Below are 25,153 nucleotides of genomic sequence, written 5' to 3'. Positions count from 1 at the left end.
AGGAGTATGTTATTTTTATTTTTAATATTTGAGAAGCCACATTGTCGTTCGGCTTTTACTTCTGTCATAAACGTTTTTGGCCTATGAATGTGACCCCACTTCTGGCTCAAGGTGCCATGCTACTGCAGCAGCAGTTGGGAAACAGGCCAATCATCTCCAGTCTTGCTAACTGTATATGTCAACATGTCAGATCCCAGCCCCTGATGCCCTTAGCCAGAGGGGCAGCCCTGCTCTGATGTGACTACAGCCCCAGTCTTCACCCCCAGGTCAGATTGATAAGGCCAAGGGGACAGCAGTGATCACAGCCCGTGACTCACGAAGTGGTGCATGATTCCACACAAATCTAAACTATTGGCACATTTGTGGACCAACTGAGCATGAGACTGATCATAAATAACTTTTCTATGACTGATGAACTGTACCTAAAATATAATAAGCAAGACAATTAAATAAAGGTTCTAAACTTCCAGGCTTAAATTTTGATGTAAATGAACGTATCTGGAATGAGAAATGAAATGCACTTACATATTTGATTTGAAGCTATCAGACTATCAGACAAATCGATATTCATGAAGTCATACATTAATTACAGCAATGCTTTGGTGAACTTTTGAGAATTTTCTACTCTACAAAGTATTCACATTAATACTTATTTGATACCTCGCATATTTGTTAAAAAAAAATTGCAAGCACACTTTGACCTCAGGTTGGAGCACACAGCAGGCCTATAATTTCTACTGTGTTGGGCGGGTAAATTAAATTTTAAAAAATTACCACCAGGCTACATCAGTATAGAGGTTGGAGTCAAACACCAGTATTCATGCAGACTTTGCCAGTAGTTTGAGCACAATATTGATCTTAAATCTTCAGGACTCTAAGCCCCTTAAAATTATTTCCAGCATACACAGCTTGGTTGGCTGCTGGCTACACGGCCAAGCTAGATGGATAATTATTTAATATCACTAGCTGTGTAGCCATGTAGCCATCTGGAGTTTGAGGGAAGGCAGTAAAGCCTAAACTCAGACAGAATACTGAGACAGCTGTGTCACTGAAACAGCTGTCACTGAGGCTAGCGCACTGCTAGCAGTAGCTGACACAACAGAATCTCGCAGTAATGCCTTAATGGTCATCTACATGTCTCTATTTTTGTAACATAGGTTACCTAAGATGCGTTCATGTTTTCAATTACCGTAATACAATACTGATAGTATGAGTTACTAAAAGTGTGTGTGGTGTTGGGCGGGAGGGGGGTGGGTGATCGGACACATGCGTATGCCTCCGCCAGCTCACACGACGTCATCACAGTTGTCCCTTTCATCTCTCCCCAGTGGGCAGAGAGGACTGTGAGCGCTGATTGTGATGTCATCAGGAAGCGACGCCAGGCCGTACTGACCTGTGCTCTGAGGGAAACGGGGGATGTCCTCGTAGGGAATCACTGTCCTGTTCTCCAGCAGGTCGGCCAGGCCCCCCAGGCCCGACCCGCAGATGATGGCCACCGTGGGACGTACCTTGCAGCGTTCCAGCAGCCAATCAGCTGTCTCCCTGTACTGATCATACGTGTAGCTGGGGGAGGTAAAAAAAAGGGGGGGGGGGATATAGACAGGTTAGAGTCGTGTCAGGCGAGGAGGGCTACCCTCCCTAGGCCTACAAGAGGTGTTCCAGACCAACCATGCGGCCTGCTGGGGCCATTCTGGTGAAAAGTAAAATTAATTAAAGTATATTTTTAGTTTTTTATTTATGGACTCATGGTTTAATTATTGCACAGAGGTAGTTGAGATCTTTGTTATGGGTGCTTTCATACTGACAGAGCACCTGTCGTACCTGTGTTGACCATTAGGGGTTTAATTAGCATGCCATCATAATTATCCAGAAGGCAACATACAGTGCAGCTACTGGAAAGTGGCCAAGCGGAAAAATGTTTTTTAACTGCTTGTTCATTCATACTGTACAATCATAGATTATGCAATGTGTTATCATAGACTTCAGCAAACAAAGTTACCATTTATCCATCGACCTCTATGGATTGTGGCATCGGCCATGAACTGATAAATGATAGTTTCATTCATCCTCTGAACCATCGAGTTTATATTGCTCTCTTTGGAAGGGCTTTGGAAGGGCATTAGACAAAACCACTGCAGTGTGTCCGATTGAATCACCAACCATGAATCCCGGGCAGAGGTGCAACTCAAAAGGGTGTCCAGGGAATGCAGATGCTGCGAAAACTTGGAGAACCTGTTCAGTGGCCTCCATTTAAAGGTGAACAACAGGCATAACTGTGCATACTAATGCAGGTACAGGCAAACTGGTGCCAGGCGAAGCCATGACAGGTCCGAGGGGAACGGCAAGTAACCTGGATACACACCAGGAGACCTAGGGTAACCCACGGAAACCCCCGGTGCCCCCAGACACCTGCTCCCCAGGTATGGCTGAACGGGCTTTGATTAGCCGTGTCGGACCGGGACACAGGTTCTGCGCTAAAGCGCTAGCAGGGGCTGGACAGGAAGGCACAGCCTGTGTTTCTGCTGGAGTGGGTGCAGTGATGTGTCCGAGTGAGAGCGTGACGGCCGCTGACGGCGCTCAGAGAGATGGCCTCATCCCGCTACACCGCCCGCAGTGATGGATCTCCATCGTGACCTGTGATTACCAGTGCTGCGCCGCACTGATCCTGGGTCAGTGTGAGTCTGTGCTCTCGTATCTCATCCATTCATACCCATAATTCCCCACAGGAGTCACTGGCCCTGTTAGGGGCTGCAGCTGGGGGAGAGGGCAATATGATGGAGGTGTTTTAATCTGGTTCCGGGGGGGGGGCTTGTGTCAGTAACATCACACCGAGGGTCCTGGGACATGCTATGGCCTTGAAGGGATGGGGTGGGGGGGTGGGGGGGGGAGTGATTGAGTGAATCCCCCTGTTGTTTGTTAAGCCTGAGCAACTGATTACAAAGGATCAGTTCAACTCCCTGGAGGAAGAGGAGGGTTCTGTTCTTCCTCTGAGGGTGTTGATCACCTCTGCAAGACAGGCCGATGGGGGAGGTGCATGTGTGTGTGTGTGTGTGTGTGTGTGTGTGTGTGTGCGTGTGTGTGTGTGTTTGTGTTTTGCGCAGAGGGGGGCTTTGCACCATTTTGAAATATACCATTTCTCAAGAGGACATAAACTGCATCTCACTATGGGAGTGCTGCCCGGGGAGCTGGTGCTCACTGTATCAGGTGCTGTGGGCAGGCAGCACTCAGCTCAGTACTGCTGCACGAGGTGTGCAGCAGGATAATACCGCTGTCTTCGCTGTGAGGGAAACCCTCAGATATTAATAGCCTGGCTGCACCCCCCTCCCCCTCCCCCCACACTTCAAACCTCACTACCTTGTCAGCTGCAAGAGAGAGACAATTCGAAAGAGGGAGACTGGTATCTTAGCAACATCAGCTGATCTGAACAGTTTCAAAGCCACCCGTCTGTGACATGGTTATTCTCTCTCTGTGGTGTAACTCCTCTCTCTCTACCAGGCTGTTCGTTCTGTGACATGGCTGCTCCCTCTGAGGGGCTAGGTTTGAATTTTCAAGGTGCTAGTTTGGCAAAATGTAGCTAAGTACATGCCTTTGCATAAAAGTGCATATATATGTATGCATATATGTCTGTGTTTGCATGTGTGTATGTCTCTGACTGTGCGAATGTAATCTGGAGCAGTTGAGTACATGGAAAATTATGCTTAAATGTATTATATCAGTATAATTTATTATCAGAGTATATTAAATAAATGTATCCTTTCCACACTATTCTATTCTATTCTACTATACTGTACCACTCTGTTTTGCTGTGTGCTGTTGTACATTTTTGCCACAGTGACGTGTGTGGCTGCTTTTGTGGTTAGCATGGCGACACTCAGCTCTTTGTGTCTGCAGACCTTGTCTTGCTAATATTTCATGGCAGCTCTTCCTTATAAGCACGACACTGGCTCATTTATGCGCACCCGCGAAACGTGCTAGCTGTCTTTCCTCTGCTGTGTCACAAAAGTAATGGATAACTACGATTCGGGGGAATATGGTGAATGATTGCAATATATTTCACAATTATCCTGTGTATAGGTAACTATAAACCTGTTTATACATTACTTCATGGTGGGGTCACATGTTTTGGTTCAGTGGTGCCAAGTCTGAGAGAGGGCGAAGGTCATTCGTTGGCACTGATCCTGTGGACGTTGCTTTTTTGAGTCTTTTCCATTGGGTGTCATTCTTTTAAAAAGTAACAGATGAACCTATATAACTATACAAATTTCTATATTTATTTCAGCAAGAGATATGGCTTCTCTAAAAATGAGACACTGGAAAGGGGGCTACTGTATGAGGTAAACTGGCCATTCCAGTATCTCAGACATTTTTCCCATGAGACACTTGCGCGTCACCCGAGAACGGACCTCGTGGACAGCACGTAACTGTGAGGAAGTGAATACGGTCCTGTCGTGGGTATCATAAAGCACATAAAAGATTGCAGCAAGCTAATCTGCGTCCATCTGTCATATGAATGGGCGACATGGCTTTGGAAAGCAAACAGAACACAATACGCGATCTTACTCATAAAACTTCGATCGCCATAAAATTTTACTCCACTCTGCAGCTTAGCTGCTGGCACAGTAAGAGGAACTGAAGCTCGCCTTGTTAGACGTGAGACGTATTTAAATGTCAGTGAAGCGAGGAATGCAGGTGTGCCAAACCAACAAACAATCGAACAAAAAAACTTTAAAGGCCGGTGTAGGTGCTGAAGGCCGGGGATGAGGGAGTGAGGGAGCGCAGCGTGAGCGGAGCAGCGTGGAGCTGTCCAGGGTGCTGCGGCTGTGCGCTGGATCAGCGATTTGCATTCAGAACAGGGTCCGAGCGGCGTTCGTGCGCGGCCGCCTGTGTTGCTGCTGGTGAGCTGGCACAATAGCTGCGCTCTTTGTTTTCACTGGCAGAAAGAACACTTGCCCGTTTTTCTCTCACCAAAGAGCTGACAGCAGCTTGTTCTGCCTCTAACGCGTATTTCAATGGACTTTGCATAGCGTTTGACTGAAAAAGGAAGTCGGGCTCTTTAAGAGTTCATCCTAGTTTTTTTTTCGCAATTAATGACGCAGGTGCTAAACATGATTTAAATATTACACCACTCATTTGTGGTATTGCTCTTCTGCAACAACCCCTTGCGGACACCAATTTTCTTGAGAACGTGTGACGTATGGGACGCCATGCATTCCAGAGAGCAATTGCTAAACACTTGTTTCGTAAATGTGTTTTGTATGCGTTTGTTTGAACGTATTTTAAACCTTTAAAGAGCCCAGATGGACCATAGGTTGTGTTGAATAACGGTCACTGCAGTTAATGTTATTTTATGAAAACATGAGTATGCTTACCGGCTCTTCGTGTTTTAAAGAACTACAGCTTCTTCCGCCCCATCCACTCAAACAGCAATTTGAAGGTCGTATTGGACTTTAACTAGCTAGCTAGAATGATTATTTTGGCAATGAGGAGACGTGTTGCTGTAGCTAGCTAACAGATACACGATTACTGTTGCTATGACAGTGCTATAGATACATGTATTTGCTCGTTTTAGAGGCGTATCGGGGCTGTCGTGAGGGAAATTAACAAAGTGATAGGTTAAAATCCGTTGTCTGTGTGCGGCATTAGCTCGGTCTTTCACTAACACCTTACCTGCATTCGCTGGCGGATGACATGGCGAGCGCTGGTGGGCACGGACGCTGGCGGTGCGGCGGTGGCAGCTTCTCGGTTTGATATGGCCGAACGGATCGCAGATGCGCCGGGCTTCTAGAGCTCTCCTCTCGCGTGATGGAGGAGTGGCTGAGCTCGCCTCGTTATTCTAATCCAGTTATCTGTCAGACCGGTTCACTAACTGGCCTGGTCAGGCTAACAGCATTGCAGGGTAACGCGGTCAGCAATTACAGGAGCTCCAGGGCCGACACTCCGTGTTCTGCTTTTCCGCACTGATCCAAGACCAGTACCGCCGTTTGTATAAAATAACTGGAATTTGTATTAGGGGTAGGTAAACTGATTCTGGATCGTTTGTTACGGGCACAGACTACCCGCTGCGTCTATACTGCAGTCTATGATAAAGACGCCACATTTATCGTGGTTTCGCTTACGAAGATCACCTTTAAATATGAAAGGAACACGGAAGGAAAAGGCTAGACAACCTCACTTTCTTTTTTTTGAGCTGCGGTTGAATTTCTCGTGGTCAGAACCTGTTTCACCGTGCTTGTTTAATGTGTAGTGTAGTGTTGTCAGATACTCTTTACAATTCCCGTCATTCGCCAAGGGGACGCTGATGGACGCTAATGACTCAGATGTAGAAAGCGGTTCAAAGGGACACATCAAAAGGCATAAAGACAGTGTTCACATATACGCTTGAAGAAAACGCCCCCACACCGAAGAAACCCCCCTCCATACGCAATTCACGCCACTAGCAATGATCTCTTTCTCGTTTTATGCGAGGGAAATAAAACTAAATCGAAGAGAGAGTAATGGACGGCGTTAGAATTAGGTTACCGATCATAAATTGAAACCGTAGCAACAGATAACACTCTCGAGTCGAGTCGAGTCGAAAGACATTAGACCTATGTGTAGCGGTGTTAATATCAATTCTTCTTAAAAGCCTGCATCTATTACTTAGGTAACAATAACAGAAGAAAGATAAGATCGAAATCAGTGTCCAAAACAACATTCTAATGGTGTAAATTTCAAAACGTATAAATTAAATTACACCAATTTTAAGATGTTAATTATTACGAAAAATTTCATTGCAGGAAGCATGGTATTTAGTTACACTGCACTTCAGTGTATAATAAATCATTCTTTGATGATTGATATAATGATAATAAGCTGTTGGTATGAAAATGACATTGCTGACATTAAACCTCGCCTGATCTGTAGTGTATACCCCCACCAAAAAAGCCACTTCTCAAAAGGGTACATCAGGGGGGCTTATGTTTCAAAACACCTCTGCTGGGAGTCACTGAGAGACCCCTACCTCTGCCCCCCTAACCCTAACCCTAACCCCCAACCATGCGTCATTTCCTCCATTTTGAAGAGCAGCTATGGGTGTCAGAATGTTGCCAGACTGGAATTACCTGCACTTTGAGGATGGAAATGATCGGAAGGTTTCTTTTTAGGGGAAGGTAAAGCCCTCAGGAATCAGTGAAATAGAGTGGAGTGAAAATTAGGGGGGGCAGGGCCAGCACTATGGGAGTGCTTAAGGGTGCATTACATTTTTTAAGATGTAACGTTTTGTCCCCCCCCCCCCGGATTGCAGGTGTACCCCTTTGTATTTTCACCGGACACCAAGCCTGGGAGGGGAGCTTGCATAAATCTGATGAAAAATGGCTCAGACTGTTTCACAGGTGGAAAGTCCTGGAGCCCTGAAACTGGGAGGGAACGAGGTGAGCTGTGTCCTGCAGGAGACCTGTGACAGTGCTGATCTCCCACACAGTTTCTCTTCAGACACTATTTAATTAGCAGAACGACATTAAAAGACCCATAAGCCTCTCTCAGTCAAAGAGAGTTAACGTGGACACAGACTTCAGCGGTAATAATCCCCTCCTTAATCTGTCATGTCCGACTCAGGTTTCAAACAGAGCTGTACCTCATTAAAACAAAAACAAATAATGAAGCAAAAAAAGAACATTATATGCTTTTGTTATCAGGTGTTACAAAATAAAATCTGGTTACATGCAGAATGAACTTTTCTCCAGGTTATAAATCAGTGAAAAACACCTTATCTCATACTCATTTGGCAGAATGAATGGGGAAATATTTGATAGTAGAATAATACAATCAAATGCAGACAAATCAATTTCCCATCCAATCAAACCATAATCTGTTTTTTGGTGAAGTATTCCTGGATCACTGTATACACATGGATGCAGGATCATTGTAATCTTTTTTAAAATTTATTTTAGGGGACGATCCAGTGAAAGAAGTACCCAATATATTTTGTCAGAGGCTAATTTATTGCTTTTATTGATGGACAAATACCTGCTAATTAGAGTAGGGGGTGATTTGTAATTTCCCCAGTGGCTTGATCAGACCTGACAAGATCTGGGCATTGGGACACCCACTCAGTAACCTTTTGTCTCCATAGCAACGACAACAGGTTCATCCAACATGATTAAAGTGGATGATTAATAATAAAAACGTGGGTAAAGTACTAACCGGGCTGCCAGAGTTAGGTTCAGCAACGGGGTACGAAGCAGCTCAGCATTTTAATTCGTGGCGGATTTTTCCCTGACATCCCATAATGTCCCCGCAAGAATATTGACCAGAGGGGGGAAATCGCAGTATCGACCAGCCTCCAGCTGAATGCGTGGAGGGTGTAGATCTTTCTCCACCCTTAATTACAGCTTCCTGCTCTTGTGTAGTGGATGTGATGCAGGATGAGCTTGTTCTGACTCCCACCTCGCCGTTAGCGTAGCACACACCGTCCTCCTTCAGCTTGTCCCTGAGAGCAGCCTGGACTCTGGCCAGGAACAGAGCTCAGCTGTGTGTGGGGTATATTCGATGGGGATAACATCAGAGCGGTGGAGGATGCGGGCAGGGAGAGGCTTCCCCCTGCACTGCTCTGGTGTAACAGGAAAGCGGATTACGCGCCTCTTGATTGAGTTACGCTTGTGCTGTGTTTTCTGCTGTGGGAGGCATATTTCTGTCCTTTCAATAAATCAATATAACCATCCATTGGGATTCTTACATGAAATAAATATCACCCGGGAGAAAACAATTGTGTGTGTGTGTGTGTATACATTTTCTTCTTTTTACACTGCTGGGTTTGACATAGTGGATCTGACCTCTCTTTGAATTTGTGGAAAATTTTAAGGTGATGAAATCACAGAACAAAAAAGAGCAGAAAAAGAGGCATACAGTGAAGCAGGAATTAAAGCAGAACATGTTGACAGTTCTCCTTTCCTCTCTGGTGAATATATCACACCGTCCAATGTTTAATCCCAAACCAACTCATTCATATCTGGTCCAGGACAATCTTTCTGCCTGAAATCTTTCAATATTCTGCTTTCATGTTTGAATCTTTAATCGTGAATCATTTTGCCAGATATTTTTGCATTTGGCTTATTTTCCAAGGCATTTGCATTTCACTAGATACACTGGCCAAGACAATGCATGACAACACATTGCTGCTATAAATGTCTGAAAGGTGACTTGTTGGCAGTTAGGGAACCAGTGCAGAGGTTTTTAGAATGGATCTGCAAACCAAAGTTCTAATTGGAGGAATTCCCCTGGAGTTTGGTGGCAGGAGACCTCTGTTTGAGTAGCTCTGCCAGCCAGTGGAATGTTAGGAACCTAAGCTGATGCCAGCTACTGACGGACTGGAAGCTGAGCTCCATTAGGGTTTGGATATAAGCACTGGGGATTGGCAGTCCCTCAGGTAAACACAGGTACCCCAGCTGCTGTGAAATAAAAGAGGAAAGAGAACGGAGACCCCCCCCCCCCCCCCCCACACACACTCCACAGTATCTCTGCAAAGCTGCAAAGAGAATTGCCAAGTTCAGGAGGCTAACAGGCAACCCCCTTAGCAATGAGAGTGCTCCTGTGATTCCTGCATGCGCTGTAATGTACATCCTCCAGCTAAACGCACGCTTAGCGCGGTGCCCGTGCAAGCGCAGAGATAGCTTAGTGCCCTGACTGGCCTACTGCTCCACACTGAGCTGGTGTCTCGTGACATCAGAGGGCAAAGGTCATCTCAAAGCGCCCACTGCCTTACCCATCAGTATAACAGGGCCCTCAGGGAGTGGAGGAGAGATGTGTTTAAAGGACAGGAAGAGGGGCTTAATAACACACACAGAGTGCTGTGCTGGGTCATACATCTGAAAGAGAATGAGTGTGTGTGTGTGTGTGTGTGCATGTGCGCATGTGTGAGTATACTCTTGTGCGTGTGTGTGAGTGTATGATGCTTTGTTTTAAGGCCGGTGATGTCTGGGATTCAGCATTCAGTTCAGTAATGATAAGCTGTTTATCTCGGACCTGAGCAGTGGTGATGGTGAAAGAGGCCGCAGCCTCTCTGATGTGATGCATCCACACAATGCAGGCTGAGACGGAAAGGGAGAGAGGGAAATAAACTGCACACAACACCAGGAAAGGAAATTACAGCAAGTATTGCATTTTACGATGACTCAAATTTCAGCAGAATTCACAAAAATAGAAATGACCCTCATTTAACCCTGTGCAGCCCTCACTCCTGCGGTCCCTGCGGTCCCTGCGGTTTATCTCTAACCCTGTGCACAGCGCTCACTCCTGCGGTCCCTGCGGTTTATCTCTAACCCTGTGCACAGCGCTCACTCCTGCGGTCCCTGCGGTTTATCTCTAACCCTGTGCACAGCGCTCACTCCTGCGGTCCCTGCGGTTTATCTCTAACCCTGTGCACAGCGCTCACTCCTGCAGTTTATCTCTAACCCTGTGCACAGCGCTCACTCCTGCGGTCCCTGCGGTTTATCTCTAACCCTGTGCACAGCGCTCACTCCTGCGGTCCCTGCGGTTTATCTCTAACCCTGTGCAGCCCTCACTCCTGCGGTCCCTGCGGTTTATCTCTAACCCTGTGCAGCCCTCACTCCTGCGGTCCCTGCGGTTTATCTCTAACCCTGTGCGCACAGCCAGCAACAGTATCTGCATTAGGCAGTAATCACTGACTGCTGCCACCCCCGCCAACCCCGAACACTCATCTGAGTCCTCATTTATCCACTGCTCCGCCCACCGCTGAGTAACTCACATACAGTCCTGTGCCAGGTCACAGGTGTGCAGGAAAGACTTGTTAGGCCAAGAAGAGGGCTGTAGAATTTGTGATTCCCAGTTTTTTTCTGCTTTTAGTTTCACTTCTAAGTTAGTCTTTGAGGGGGTTGAATTCATATTTACAGCCCACACGCAGACAGTGCTTTGTACACACTGAGCCCTGGACACAACGTCACTATGATGTTCTGTTTTGTAAGGGAAAAAAAAATCACATATTGTAACAAAACAAAACAAAATCCCCTGCCTCCGTTTCTGCAACACACTTCGAGGTCTCCGCAGCTTGGTTTCTCTCTTTCCTCGTAGCTGTTATTGGCGATGTTTTCTGCAGCTGGTCTCGGGGTGATGCCCATATGGTGTTTTTTTTTTTTTTGAATGGAGATTTCAGGGGGAAACCATGATATAAGGCATTGTTCTTTTTCACAAATGAATGAATCACACCCAGGAAAACAAAATTAATTTGACGAGTTCCCGCGCCGTGTTGAGAATACTTTGCACATTGTTATTCCATTTAAAGCCTTTCCTTTTGACTGATTTCAGAGCACAAACAGAAAATATAATTAAAGGTGCGTAACGTTTCCTGTCTGCGTACCCCCTCGACTCAACATAATTTGATGATTGGAATCGTGATAGACTTTAGGATGAATCCCTCGGTACAAGTAAATGAAGCAGCTGATCAAAATCTTACTTCCAGCAATTCAAGTTTGCTACATTCCTACCGACAGATAATTACAAACAGTTTTGGCAAAGTCTCCACTGTCTGCTGGTGCCGCACCTGCGGGGGATACACGTTGATCAAGACGTGTCTAAAAGTTCGAAGAACTCTTTATCAGTTAATAACGTTAATAACCTTTAGTTAATAACGTTGTTAATAATGTTTCCGATTTGAAATATTACACAGTGGCAGGATGCAGACTAACTCTGAAGAGTGTCCTCGCCAGGATGGCACTGTTCTCCCGATGCTTCAAGTAAGACGTTTACTATTTTTTAAATTTCATTACGTATTTAGTTAGTGCACCTTTTGTCATAAAGGCCCAGTCACACTGAGCACGGTTTTAAAAATCTATAAATCGTGATAACATTGATAATATGGTAGCGTCGGCAGTCAATACATGTGATCACCGTTGAGGGGTGACCAGACCTATTAAACCAGAAGACTGAGCGATTTACAGGATTTTTTAACCGTAGAATTATCGTTGATGTTCGAGCTGGGATCAGGCTTTGAAGGAGCCTGTTCGTACGATGAACGCGAGCAGCCGGGAACATTCGTCAGACGCGCGCTCCCGGTCACGGCGCGCTGACGCAGGTTTGATCAAAGCGGCGATGAGATCGCACGGCCTCGGCCGCGGCCCCGGCGCTCTCCGCGCTCCCATCTCTCACCTGCGAGACACCGCAATCCGCAGCCCTGTAATCTGCGCGTTTTCTCATCTGCTCTCCAGCGGGCTACGTTTCATCAGCTGAGTCCGGCGGAGGAAAAATTGTTTCCCTTTTCTCCCTCCCCCCACCTCATTTCATTTCATTTTCATTTCCTCGCTTACCCAAACAGCTGTTCTGTCTCCTTAGCTAGGAAAAACAAGCACACGAAACCATGCCAGGGGAACGCAGGAGAAAGGAGCTGGACCATGGGAAATTATATAAAACAAATTATGTAAAATCTTAAAAGATTTTAATAACTTTTTAATCCTGGGGTCTGAGTAAAAAAGGTGGCTACGTTTTTTGAATTGATGAGAATTCTGCATTTGTCAGGGTTCCTTTGCGGAAGATTTGAAGATTCTACCGTATATATTATTAAAAGTGGCAGATTCTATTAAACCCACTGGAAATTTGGGAGGGAGTCTGAAACATGCAGAAGGCAGTGGGGTGATTTGCGCACCTGAAAGGGTTATATCAGCCGCCGTGTTCTTCCCTCGTGTCTGTGTCCTGTTTTTCGTTTTCCTTCAGAGATGCTTTTCTCACAGGATTCTTGGGGAAAAACAGACTACCATCATTTTTTTTTTTGGGGGGGGGGGGGGGGGGGGGATACACAATATGCTTTCCGTGTCCCATTTGTGAATGTGTTTCTGCTGATCACTTATAATAGCAACAGCCATATAAAACAATTTATCACAGATTAAGATACACAGTAACAGCTTAATTAGAAGAAACCATCAGCTCATGAAGGGTGGACATTCAGGCCACACAAACTTTTCATCCTCTTCCACTCATAATACTATGTTTAAGGACAGGTAATACTCTTTATATACTCTTTAAGGACAGGTATTGGTGTTTTTGAAATCCAGGGATTTGTGGTTATTGGCCAGTTTTGTGTTGGATAATGCTCTGGATAGGAGTCTCTGCCAAATGATTAAATAGAAATGTAAATGTAAAATGCAAGACTATCCACAGCAAAGTCTGCAGTGGTGAAAGGACTGGCAACTCAGAGTAATGATGTGATTTCTCATACTGGTTCAGGGGAACGATGTTGCTGTTTATGTGTCCCACAATGCAAGGCAAATGAGGCTTGAGGAACGACATATGGTCCCCTATAAAACCTTCACATTGAACATCCCTATAAAAACAGAAAAGCAAATGCCCCATGAAAAGATGTGACGTGCAAGACGTGTGACCAACAGGGGATGGAAACGAGGCCCATTGACTGGCGAATATGGGAAAACATACATTGGCCAAAAGATGGCCTGCACTCCAGCACGCGGCCAACCTTTTCAAATTTGCGGTTTTATTTCCAGTAGGAGTGGAGAGGACACTCGTTTGCTCTCTCTCTCTCTTTCAGGAGAGGAAAATGGACCCATTCAGTGTGGGCAGCGAGCGAGCGAGAGAGAGAGCGAGGAGAGGATGATGAAACAGCATTGGGTATGGTCAGAGCTAAACCATCAGCAGTGCTATCATGGTGCGTACTCATGGAAGCAAAGGAGAGCAACTGTAATTCAAAAATGGCTTTTGGGATTTTAAGATCTTAGGTTTTTATGCTGACAAAAACAAGGCAAAAAGAAACTTAAACCATTCTAGTTTTAAATGGGTGTGCTTGTTAATCAAGCAAAACAATCAAAAACAAGCGAAGGATGCTTATCAAATAAAAGCATGTTTTCTGCCTGCTAATCTCTACCTCACCACTCACATCTAATATGGCACGCGGCCCTCTGTCCTGGTGAAGGGGTTACACGTTTACGTTTACATGCGAGATGTCCCTCTCTGTGGGCACAGTGCTACAGTCAACATTACAGAGCCGCACTTCGCGAAACTCAACTTTACAATATAAAAATGTTTAAACCATATTAATGTAGTGGAACTGAAGCTAAGCTTCCCATCCCTGTTCCAGTACAGACATCATCTCCACCTGGTTTCGCAACATGTTATGAATACATTGCTTAGTGTGCACTGCCCTGCTGACTCACTGAGGTTGAAAAATTTGACATTTCTTTCTGCCAAGCTTATTATTTCACTTGGTTTGAGACAACAAAATCAGTCCTGTTCTGTGGAAGACTCATTAGTGACTCTGAAATTACTTCAGCAAACACTTTTGATGTTTGATTTGGGAAGGGCAGATTACAAGGAGAAAAATGTGGCTGTCAAATAAGCAGAACATGGAATACAGAGAACATGGGAACAAACGGCTTTTTTTGCATTTGTAGTGTTCATGTCTGGTGTAAGTCAGCCCTATAAATCTGTCCCGAAGAAGCACCCCCTGCTACCTGAAAAAGGGACCAGGAATCTTCATTTACACAGATACAGACTACAGTTTTCCACATACAGTACTGCATGCTGGCTTTCACAGAAAAGAACAAGTTTTATTCAATCCACTAAAAATGGAAGTTTATTTGTAATGCAAACATAAAGCATTTTCATAAATCTCTTCATATTTTATTCAAACAGAATACATCTGACATCAAGATCAGGCTCTCACTGAAAAGGTTCCAGCATGTATCATAAAAAAAATATATAAAAAAAGAAGAAACTTCATCTCCATATATATGCCATCAGACTACATTCCAAGTCACAGTAAGAACACAAATGCTGACAGATGGTGTCACATCTCTTAGCTAGTCCCAAAATGACCTTTCTGAGAAGTAAAGAAAACCCGGAAGAGAACATACTGCCTTCAAACAGCAAAGCATACCAATCCATAAATATCATATTTTTGGATTTTTTCATGGTATATGAGCTCAGCCCTTATGTGTATAACACAAAGATGGTGAGTGACACATTGCAGGTATTCAAGTTCTAATGTAATGAGTCACGCTCCCAGAACTGGCAGGGCTAGTAAAACTGTTTGGAAATTAATTGCATCCTACACGCCCTCCCGAAGCTTGGTCCTTGCACCCCGGCAGATGTGTGGTCCCAGGTCAGTACGGTTCCTCACGCTGTACAGCCACTGGCATTACCTGAGAGGAGCCTGGAAACACTGCAATTGCAGCAGCCAGCAAAGGAGGATCACCAAAGCCACATTCGCAGACATCTCTGTGCCGCAGGCATTTTTCAAAAGGTTCAAGCTTTCTTAAAAGTACTGACACCCGAATCAGTCAGAACTGCCTGAGATTTGCGCCCTTTTCAAGCCTGCTTTACACAGCCAGCTGGGGGACCAATACTCGCCAGGGCTGGGCTGTTTGCTTCACTAAAGCTATGCTCTAAGGAGGCATTTACCTCTCCAAGGAATCCAAATATCAACTATTTGGTGGCCCCTGGGGTTGCTCCGCGAGCAAGTCCACACTCCAGCTAGAGATGAGGTGCTTGGTCTCAGAGTCAAGACATTTAGTTAAACAGTAGATTAAAAGGTACAGTGTTTCCTTCCCACAATGCACTGCAAGTGTCCAGCATGTAACAGGTCAAAAGAGGTCCCTCCTCAGGCCCTTGATAATGAAATGACACACAGCGATGCTTCTTCTAACATCACCCTTTGTTACACATTTACACTGAGTCAGTTCATTCATTTTCCCCTTTGGCGGTTTCTCATGAAATACAACCAGCAGGAGCATGTCAGAGCCAGTAAGCCTGAAATGGAATTGGCCTATATTTACTCATTCAAGCTTGAATCAACTTCAGACAAACTTTGAGAGGAAACATTCCTCAGATTTTCACTGAACACTCAGCCATAATAACAGCTGTTGTGATGAAACAGAAGGAAAGAGAGCACTTACTCTCAATTATAAACCTTTGAAAATAAAGTTCCTATTTGTTCCCCTAGGACATCCAATGCATTTCCCAACCAATCTCTGGAGCTCTTGACAGTTTAGACCAATTAAGATGAAACAGTTTTTTTGGCAATTACAGAGTTCTCTTCTGTTGTCTGCTCAAAGTGCACATGGAAGAAATTTTCCTCTTTAGAGCTGTATTTTATTAAGGCAACTCAAACTGTGGGTCTCAAATATAAAGAATGAGGAATTTTATGTGTGAATGTTCTGTACTGCATATAGAAATAAAACAAATTGCTTACAAAATATTGTATAAAAATACATGCAGGGGAACTAATCTGTACCTGAAACAGCTTAAGGAAACAGTCCGTGTGTGCAGTACAGCACGGCAGGCAAGAATACGCTGAGCAACACCTTCCGTCCTGTCACCAAACAGATGCGAGTGATTCCCCTGACGCAAAATGAACTGGCCCACTTTTTCCTCCCAAAGACACTCTGTTTCTAGTTTTGCGGTAAGCTGATCATCTTATTTTCCTGCAGCAGTAGGTAAATCACAGACAGCAGGGAGAATAAGCTCCAGCTTTGCCGTTCCTAAGTGGCAGCCATGGCCGACACTGTTTGGGTGCCGCGGAGGGGGGTTGACTAAGGGGTCACCATGGCGGCGCACTGCTCGGCCTGGACCAGCAGGTGCAGCCTGTGCCTGGCGATGGTGGTGTTCATGGTCCACAGGAAGTCCGGCAGTGCTCCCTGCAGGAGGACCTCCATGGGCACGAACTGCAGGACCTGGCGTGGGCTGCCAGGCCCGGGGGGGCCGGACATGAGCCCCTGCATGTCCCTCAGGAAGTCCAGCAGCCTGCTGCTGGGGGGGCGGCAGTAATCGGCGCACAGCAGGACGGCGACCGCGCCCATGTCATCGGTGGAGGCGGGGCAGCGGAAGGTGACGGACCGGAAGCAGTGGTGCAGGACGAGGACGAGCCCGGCTGTGAAGCGGGTGAGGGCGGAGAGCAGCGGGAGGACCAGGCAGCCGCCGGCCTGGAGGCTGTGCAGAGAGTGCAGCACACAGGCCAGCAGCTCCCGCTGGTACCGCGGCTCGGCGTCGTGCAGGGTTGCGTGGCCCGCTGCGGGGAGCGGGGGCTGCTGGGAAACCTCCACCTGCAGCTCCTCCCTCTGCGGCAGACCGCTGAGAGCGGACGGATTCCCCACCCACAGACACGGGACCCGCTGCCCGTGCGAGCTGCCAAGGCGGCCACACAGCTCAGACAGCAGGGAGTTGGGAGTCGAAACCCTGCAGGAGCTGCAGGGAGGAACAGGGCGTGGCGCTGGGGGATCCCCACTTCCCTTCAGCAACCCCGACTGCTCCAGGGCTTCATTCAGCTGGCTCAGCAGGTCCAGATCACAGAAGGGGGAACTCCTGACCTTCGGTATCACAGCGCCCACTAGGACATACCAGGCATCCATGCTGCAGTCCTCTGCTGGCCCCGCCAGCACGCAGTCTTTCCCCAGCGTCTCCAGGACATGCTCGTCCACGCAAGCCCTGTCGAGCCTCTCCGTCCAGGCCAGGGACTGCAGCTCCTTCCTCTCGTTAAAGGAGCCGGCCTGCTTCCTGTGGCCGGCCAGCTTCCCGCCGGCACTGCAGCCCGGGACGGCGTTCCTGGAGAGCCACCTGCCGCGGGGCAGGTGCTGCACCTGGAAGCGCTGCATGTAGAACTGCACGGCGCAGTCCCTGAGCAGGCCGATCCGCTGCCGCTCCTGCGCGCTCGCCCCGCGGAACAGCCGCAGGTTCTCCGCGATCGTCTGCACCTGCAGCCGGTGGAAGTACCCGCACACCTCCTCGTGCTGCCGCAGGAAGGACTCCGGGATGAGGCGGCGGGGGAACAGCGCCCCCCGCCGGGTGATGTCCGGCCCGAAGTTCCGGATCATCTTGGAGAGCAGGGGCCTGAGGGCGTCCTTGGCGCAGTAGTCCAGGCAGACGACGTAGACCTCGGAGTTTCCCGCCTTGCTGGTGCCAGGCTTGAAGACGTGCACGGACCGGAAGCAGCAGTTGAGCAGGTAGAGCAGGCAGACGGAGGAGTGCTCGTACAGGGTGAACATCTTCAGCACGAAGGAGCCGCCGGGGCCCAGCAGCAGCAGAGCGGCCGCCGCCTCGCAGTAGTGCAGCGGGGCCACCAGGGCCTCCTGCTCATCCGGGTTGCCCTGGCAATCGAAGCTGCCGTCGGCCGTCACCAGGTCCACGCTGCGCATGTTGGCCGTGAAGGCCTGCAGCTCTAGGAGGTGCTTCTGCAGCATGATATCGCCGGTGTCGTCGGAGCCGAAGAACCACCAGGGCAGGGTGTTGGCGATGAGCCGGTCATCTGTGATCATGGTGCCGCTGTCGTTGGCCTCGTGGTAGGGGTTGAGGGTGTTAGCCACCCACATCCAGTCACAGTACAGGGAGTTGGACTTGAGGTAGTGGTTGAGGCTGGCGATGAAGGCCCCTGGAGCCTCGCAAAGGTGAACAGAGTTGAGCTCCCCGCACTGCAGTGCCCTGTCCGGGATCAGCCCGAAGGTGCCCAGGATCTCATAGAACTTGCACCAGGCCTGGGTGCAGATCTCGGCGTTGGTGGTCGCGCGCACATGAGCGATGATCTTCCCGGCCCTGTTGGTGAAGGACGTGTGCTGGTGCCACACCTCCAGGTTCTTGTCGCTGAGCTGGTTCTTGACCTCATTGAGGGAGGCCTTCAGAGCCTGCAGGCTGCTGTACTCCTCGGGCTCCTGCCTGAAGGCCTCGTTTGGGTCTGGGATGCACCACTCCCCACTCGCCGGCTTGGAGTACGTGGTTATTTTGCTGAAGAGCTCCCTGACTTCATCGACCACATCTGAGCTGAACGAGTCCAGGTCTGCCGTCTTCTCCACGCTGATTTTCTTTCTTACTCCCCGCCCTCGGCTCATTCTCACCCTCAAGCTTTACTGCCTGCAGAGAAAAATAAGGAAATCATTTTCTCGAAAACAAATCAGTCCACCAGACAATCTGTATTTTGATGAGGTCCAAAATACCATACAGAGGTAGCCTTGGACTGCTTAGACTGCACATTGTAGATCAAATCATGAATTTACATTTTGTTTACATCAACATTTGCTGACTTGTTAGTTCGTATGCATTAATGCAACCTTATGCTTTTGGTATTTATATTACTTATTTATATTATTGTACACATTCACATACCTATTCACATAAGTTTTTCTGATAGCCATTACTGCCGACATATCTCAAAGAAGTTTAATTTCTCAGAGCCTTCAGGTACGGAAAACGTCTGCAGATGAATAAGCGTAATGTCACGCAACAGATGGTAATCACAAAAACCTACTGCCAGGGAATCAGGAAGTTCTCTGGACACTTTCCAAAGCACTACATTTTCAACAGCTAGCCACTTAGCAAGCTTCATTTTAATTTACCATAATTTCATAGGTAATTGCACTGCAAAGAAAATTAAATTAATGGTTAAATAAAAAAAAAAAAACAACCTGTTAAATGTGTTACAAATGACAACACTTCAGCAATGCTTTAGGATGCCCGCTACCGTTCTAAACTAGTGGAAACTAGTTGCTCCCTGTAACTACCGGCTAGGTAGCAAAATGACTCAACGACCTAGCTAGACAAGCTAAATTACCTTTATTAAATACAGAAGAACTATCTTGCTGAAATATATAACCAGCTTTCTAACTATTGGACAACACTTGAGAGATGCATTTTATATCGAGCAATCATTTCCACAGCACTTAAGCGCTCAGTGACGGCCTCAATAGTAGAGGCACCTCTGAGGCAGGAGAGAGCACTTGTAACGGAAGGGCAATGCAGGAAAACCCGAGGTGTCACGTTGGGCCTAGTTACCAACACAGAGACATGGGACCAAAAATGAACATCACATACAAAAATATAAAGTGTTACTTAAGTGGTTTCATTCCTACTTAAATATACGTGACGTTGTCAAGAGATTATCTGTTGTTACCTTCTCTCGCAACGCCAAAATCACTCTTCTCCCTTCATTAGCTAACTAGCGCTAGCCACGTCCATGTCTCCTTAGCGGTGCAGCATCAATACAAACTGCAGTGACGTCCGACCACGTGGAGTACTGTGTACGCTCCGGATACTCTGGAGCAGAGAGCTGATTCAGGATCAGCGCTCTCAACCTTAATCTTAACCACCACCATTATGTAAACAATTCTTAAGATGATCCAGAACCAGCACCGGAGACAGACGTGATGACAATACAACAATGATCACTCTGAATACGATTGAGTTTTATAAACCAATTAATATGAAACATACAGGTTGTTCGTATTAGGGAAGTTGATATGTTGTTTATTACTTTGGGATATAACTTTATCTAACATACATACATACATGTTTTTTCAACAACATTTAACTGCTAATTGTTTAATTGAAAGAGATGCAGCCGGCAATCTGCGAATCAAGCCGGCAAAGTTAACTCGCAAGCGACTTAATTTCGCCAGGTGCGTTTCGAACAAGGCTATCTATTCAGGACCGCTCCTATTCCTCCTATTTGTGTTAAAAGAGTACTGATCCAGCATCTAAAATGTAGCTTTCCAAATCCAAGTCGACAAGTTTCTTTGGCAAACCCGTTGCTAAGAATCACCTATTCCAAACTTTGTGTTGACTGAGGAAAACCACCCCGGGCCACTCAGCAAATCAGGAAAGGGTTTGTTGGGACTCCAGGCAACCCCGGTGTCATGGTAACCAGCAAACTAAGGACTATGCCGAGAGAGATGGTACACTATTGCACACAGACGAAAGAGAATTAATGTTACATTTTGTAAGTATCTGCCGTACATTAACGGGTTAGTAAACCAGCGTTATATGTAGGCTAGCCATTTCATTTTTTCCGATTTAGACTGCGTGTACGTTGCTGTCGTTTGCCATTCATAACATGAATTTGTCATGGTAAAACCTGGCTAGTTAGCCAGGTAGCTAGTCTGATACACTCTGTTCACTGAGCTAGTTAGCACCAAAGCTAGCCTTTTCATTATATAACTATGTTACACACACGCGCAAAAGATATGGAAAAGGTATGAAACACAAATGTGTTTAGAATAGTGTATACGACTGCATTTCTGGGTCTTTGTAGTGCGCGTCCACACTCCTAATATAAAGCTAATATCCAGAGGTAATTTCTCAAGTAAAATAAAAGCATGCGAAGTAATTAAAATCATAAACCGTGTTTTGAAATGATTTAAATAATGAATTATTCCAACTGGTAATTATTCTCTTTCTATAAAATTTGAACACTTACATGTACGAGCCAATTTCTGCTTGTATCCCCTAGATGAGGTGATCAAAAGGAAAAGAATTCACCATGCCGACCTCCAAAGTGCAGGCCGCCTCCAACACTCTCCAGAGCTTATCTCTGAAATTGCCCGAGGGGTTCAGGAGCAAAGTGGTGGCACCCCGAAACCCCAAACTGGTGAAACAGGAAAACAAGCACATCAGAGTAAGACGCCTTCAATAATATTAAAGCTTGAATGTTCATGTAATATTCTGTACAACCAGCCTCAGAGGTATAACCGCAAAGTCTCAGTGTGGTGTTTCGTAGTGTCCGTAGTCTCAGAGGTACAACACCGTGTCCGTGGCCTACACTGCTGCCCAAGCCAGAACGAGTGTTTTGCTGTCCTCTTTTCAATGACACACAATTCTCTGTTGAGGGCTCACATTTTGCTCAATCAATCACACAAACACAAACACGCACACACGCACACACGCACACGCACACACGCACACGCACACACACACACACACACACACACACACACACACACACACACACACACACACACACACACACAGAGTCCTGAAGCAGATTTCTGTCTGCTGCCTGCCAAGGTCCTGTTTTCCACAAGCAGCGTAAATGAAATGCAGCTACTGTTTGCTGAAAATCATTTTACTGTCTCTCTCCTGCTTGTGTTTAAGCAGCAGTGAACAAGCAGTGTTTTTGGGGTGTACGGCAGTGTTTTTGGGGGTGTACGGCAGTGTTTTTGGGGGTGTACTGGGTGCCAGTACGAGCTCTCACGAAATCTCAGGCGTTTTTGCATCTTCTCTGAAGGGTGGGGGGGGGGGGGGGGGGGTGTTCATGCTAAAGGACATTTCATTTTTCTGTGTCTCTTTTTGAAAACAGTGAGAATTCTGCATCTAAGAACATGGCTGCACTTCAAAGTTCTCTCCTTTTCAGTTTCTAAGTATAGCGCAAGGGTTTGAAATTTTTCTGTTGTCTTTAAATTATGGAGAGGACTGTATTTTGCGAACACACAAATAACTGGCAGGTATTAAAAATTAAATATATCCCCTTACTTCATTATTCATTTATATTTTAAAATAAAGTCTGTTCTGCTTCGGACTTCTGAAAGTGCAGTTTTGTGTTATTATCTCAGAGGAACCGGTGGAGAGATTTCCCATTTTAGAGGAAGATAAAGAAGGGGTAGATTTAAAAGCCTTGCAGCCATTCTACAGTAGGAAGGAGATATTCCAGGAATTCAGCTGCACGGTTTACTACGCATTAGTCTTATGCACGGCTGTTGTGTGTGTGTGTGTGTCTTTTTACCCTTAACAGTATAACTATACATTGATTAAGTGTAACATTATAAAATGCCATTTAACGTAATAGAGTGATAATAAAGTAATAAAGTTTACCTGAGGCTGAGGTGCTTAGGTGTGCAGACGTCCCGGCTGACCGCGGTTTGACCTTGTTCCGTTGCAGCTGACCCCGTCTGCGTTTGCAGGGTGAGGTGCTTAGGTGTGCAGACGTCCCGGCTGACCGCGGTTTGACCTTGTTCCGTTGCAGCTGACCCCGTCTGCGTTTGCAGGGTGAGGTGCTTAGGTGTGCAGACGTCCCGGCTGACCTCGGTTTGACCTTGTTCCGTTGCAGCTGACCCCGTCTGCGTTTGCAGGGTGAGGTGCTTAGGTGTGCAGACGTCCCGGCTGACCGCGGTTTGACCTTGTTCCGTTGCAGCTGACCCCGTCTGCGTATGCACAGGAGATGTCTCAGACCACAGAGCAGCGTCTGGCCAACACACGTGAGATGCACCCGCCCCGCATGCTGGGGCTGCTGGACATGAGCGAGACCACCCACCAGAAGGTGACGTCTGTGACACACACACACACACACGCGCACGCGCACGCGCACACGCACACACACACTCTCACACACACACACACACACACACTCTCACGCTCACGCGCACGCGCACACGCACACACTCGCACGCACGCGCACACACGCACGCACGCACGCACGCACACACACACACACTCACACACGCGCACACACTCACACACACACACACGCACACGCACACACACACACACACGCACACACACACACCCACGCACACACACACACACACTCTCACACACTCACACACACACACAGTCACACACACAGAGCACTACATACTGACTGCACAAAGACACACATTTACATACATTACATTCTGTTACTTAGCCGACATTCTTATCTAGAGCAACTTCCAATGTGCAACTACAATGTGCTTTTAACAAAACACCATAAAATGTTGTACAAAAGCAACTACATGTACATGATACAATACATCAAGTGAAACACAATATGTCTATTATTATGAAAATGAAAAAACAATGAAACTACAAAAAACTACAAACAAAACTATAATATATGATTACATAAACAGGGAACAAGATCACACTAGGGTCATGGAAACTAGGTATAGGTGGAAGAGGTGGGTCTTTAGTCTGTGACAGAATGTGGCTACCGATTCAGCTGTTCTGACAATATATAGTCCTTAGGTTAGAAACAGCACTCCAGTGGCGGTGTCGCACGCTGGTAGTTCCTTTGAACACATGCAAAATCGGAAGTATTATTTCTTATTGCGCCCTGTTAAATTTAGCTTTGAATGGTAAATGAGGAAAACTCGGATTTACATAAATCCACAATACTCCTGGGATAATTATCTGCATCTTTTCTTCCTGCCTGACAATGCCTGGAAAGCTATTATTAGCCTGTGTTGCTGTTGTTACGGTGTTGGATCTGATCTTTGTTCTGTATCACCGGGAGGATATGTCAACACTGCTAAAGCTTTCTGTGACAAGACTCACTCTTCAAGTACAGCGTCTTAAAAAGATAGATTACTTATGTTGTCGATGGGCATTTGAATGCAGCATGCTTTCTCATTTTAAGTAGCCCACAGCAGCCCTACACAGACAGTGTAACCGAGCGTCTCCCAGGATACATGTTAAGTAGTGACATAACAGTTACAGTGCCCCACTTACTGGGAAATTATTAAAAATTTTTAGCGCGTAACTTCACTGAAAACAGTTGTTTTAGTAGAGCAAAAAAAATGCAGAACACATCACTGTAAAAGGATTGCGACTCAAACCGCTTTTTAATGCCTTTCACTCAGCCAGTGATTGAGTGAGTGAGGCAGGTTTCATAGTCAGTGAATGAATGAGTCACATTTCACAGTTAGTGAGTGAGTGAATGAGTGAGTGAGGTAACTTTCACAGTTAGTGAATGAGTGAATGAGTGAGAGAGGCACATTTCACACTTACTCAGTGAATGAGTGAGTGAGGTAACTTTCAGCCAGTCAGACTCCTGCCCCTGTGTGTGTGAATGCAGGCAGGTATCCTGTCTCTCAGTATGTAGGAGGGGCTGTGCTTCGTTATGTAACGGTGTCATTCTTGCCAGGCCACGGTGCCACACCCGTGCTAACCGTCTGTGACTGGCAGGATTCAGGACACCCAGCCCTGCAGATAAACCGGACAGGATTAATTAGACAGACAAAGCGCCGTGCAAGAATGTTCACGGAGAACAACATGCTCTTTTCTCTTCTTTTACCCTGGGGGTGCTCTGCATCTGTTTCCTATCTCTGTCCCTTTCTCCTTCTCATGCTCTGCCTCTCTCCCTATGTTTCTCCCTCTCCCTCTCTTTTTCCTTCTCACTCTCTCTCCCTCTCTCCCTCTCTCCCTCTCTCTTTCTCTCACTCTTTCTCTCTCTCCCTCTCTCTCCCTCTCTCTCTCTCTCTCTCTCTCTCTCTCTCTCTCTCTCTCTCTCCCTCTCTCTCTCTCTCTCTCTCTCTCCCTGTTTCCCTGTCTCTCAGCTGCTATGTTTGGTTTGGAAGGGCACTCCACTCGCAGTTTGATCTTTGCTGGTGGCCCGGGGAGGGGGGTCAGCTCATTTTATAGATTGGGTCAATTAATTCTGGCTGGCTGGCCTCTTTTCCTCAGATGAAGAGAATGATGTTAAAAG

The 25,153-nt window shown here is 46.6% G+C and overlaps 3 protein-coding genes across 3 annotated transcripts in view; 1 reads left to right on the top strand and 2 right to left on the bottom strand.

Annotated features, from left to right (window-relative positions):
- pnp6 (purine nucleoside phosphorylase 6) overlaps positions 1 to 5,819 on the bottom strand; it is a 12,947-nt gene extending 7,128 nt beyond the window's left edge. Inside the window, exons 1-2 of the mRNA XM_036543871.1 lie at positions 5,668 to 5,819; positions 1,394 to 1,563 (exon numbers count right to left, since the gene is read on the bottom strand). Of these exons, the coding sequence (XP_036399764.1) occupies positions 1,394 to 1,563; positions 5,668 to 5,690 (193 nt within the window). The 5' untranslated portion in view covers positions 5,691 to 5,819. The remainder of the gene's footprint in view (positions 1 to 1,393; positions 1,564 to 5,667) is intronic.
- Positions 5,820 to 16,110: 10,291 nt separating this feature from the next.
- On the bottom strand, positions 16,111 to 19,947 carry cmtr2 (cap methyltransferase 2). Its single transcript, XM_036544367.1, has 2 exons — positions 19,871 to 19,947; positions 16,111 to 18,834 (listed from the first exon to the last, which is right to left on the bottom strand). The coding sequence occupies exon 2, from the start codon at positions 18,810 to 18,812 to the stop codon at positions 16,527 to 16,529; it is 2,286 nt and encodes a 761-aa protein (XP_036400260.1). The 5' UTR covers positions 18,813 to 18,834; positions 19,871 to 19,947; the 3' UTR covers positions 16,111 to 16,526.
- Positions 19,948 to 20,643: 696 nt separating this feature from the next.
- The window catches only part of hydin (HYDIN axonemal central pair apparatus protein), a 118,242-nt gene continuing 113,732 nt past the window's right edge, over positions 20,644 to 25,153 (top strand). Inside the window, exons 1-3 of the mRNA XM_036544188.1 lie at positions 20,644 to 20,695; positions 21,206 to 21,370; positions 22,883 to 23,008. Coding sequence (XP_036400081.1) covers positions 21,236 to 21,370; positions 22,883 to 23,008 — 261 coding nt within the window. The 5' untranslated portion in view covers positions 20,644 to 20,695; positions 21,206 to 21,235. The remainder of the gene's footprint in view (positions 20,696 to 21,205; positions 21,371 to 22,882; positions 23,009 to 25,153) is intronic.

The sequence above is a fragment of the Megalops cyprinoides genome, chromosome 13 (genome assembly GCF_013368585.1).
Source record: "Megalops cyprinoides isolate fMegCyp1 chromosome 13, fMegCyp1.pri, whole genome shotgun sequence".
NCBI classification, from domain to species: domain Eukaryota; kingdom Metazoa; phylum Chordata; class Actinopteri; order Elopiformes; family Megalopidae; genus Megalops; species Megalops cyprinoides.
Note: the sequence above shows the minus strand (reverse complement) of the source record. Positions and strands in the feature narration are given on the sequence as shown.

Excerpts from the sequence above, each read along its gene's own strand:
- cmtr2 (XM_036544367.1), bottom strand. The coding sequence starts at position 18,812 with ATGAGCCGAGGGCGGGGAGTAAGAAAGAAAATCAGCGTGGAGAAGACG.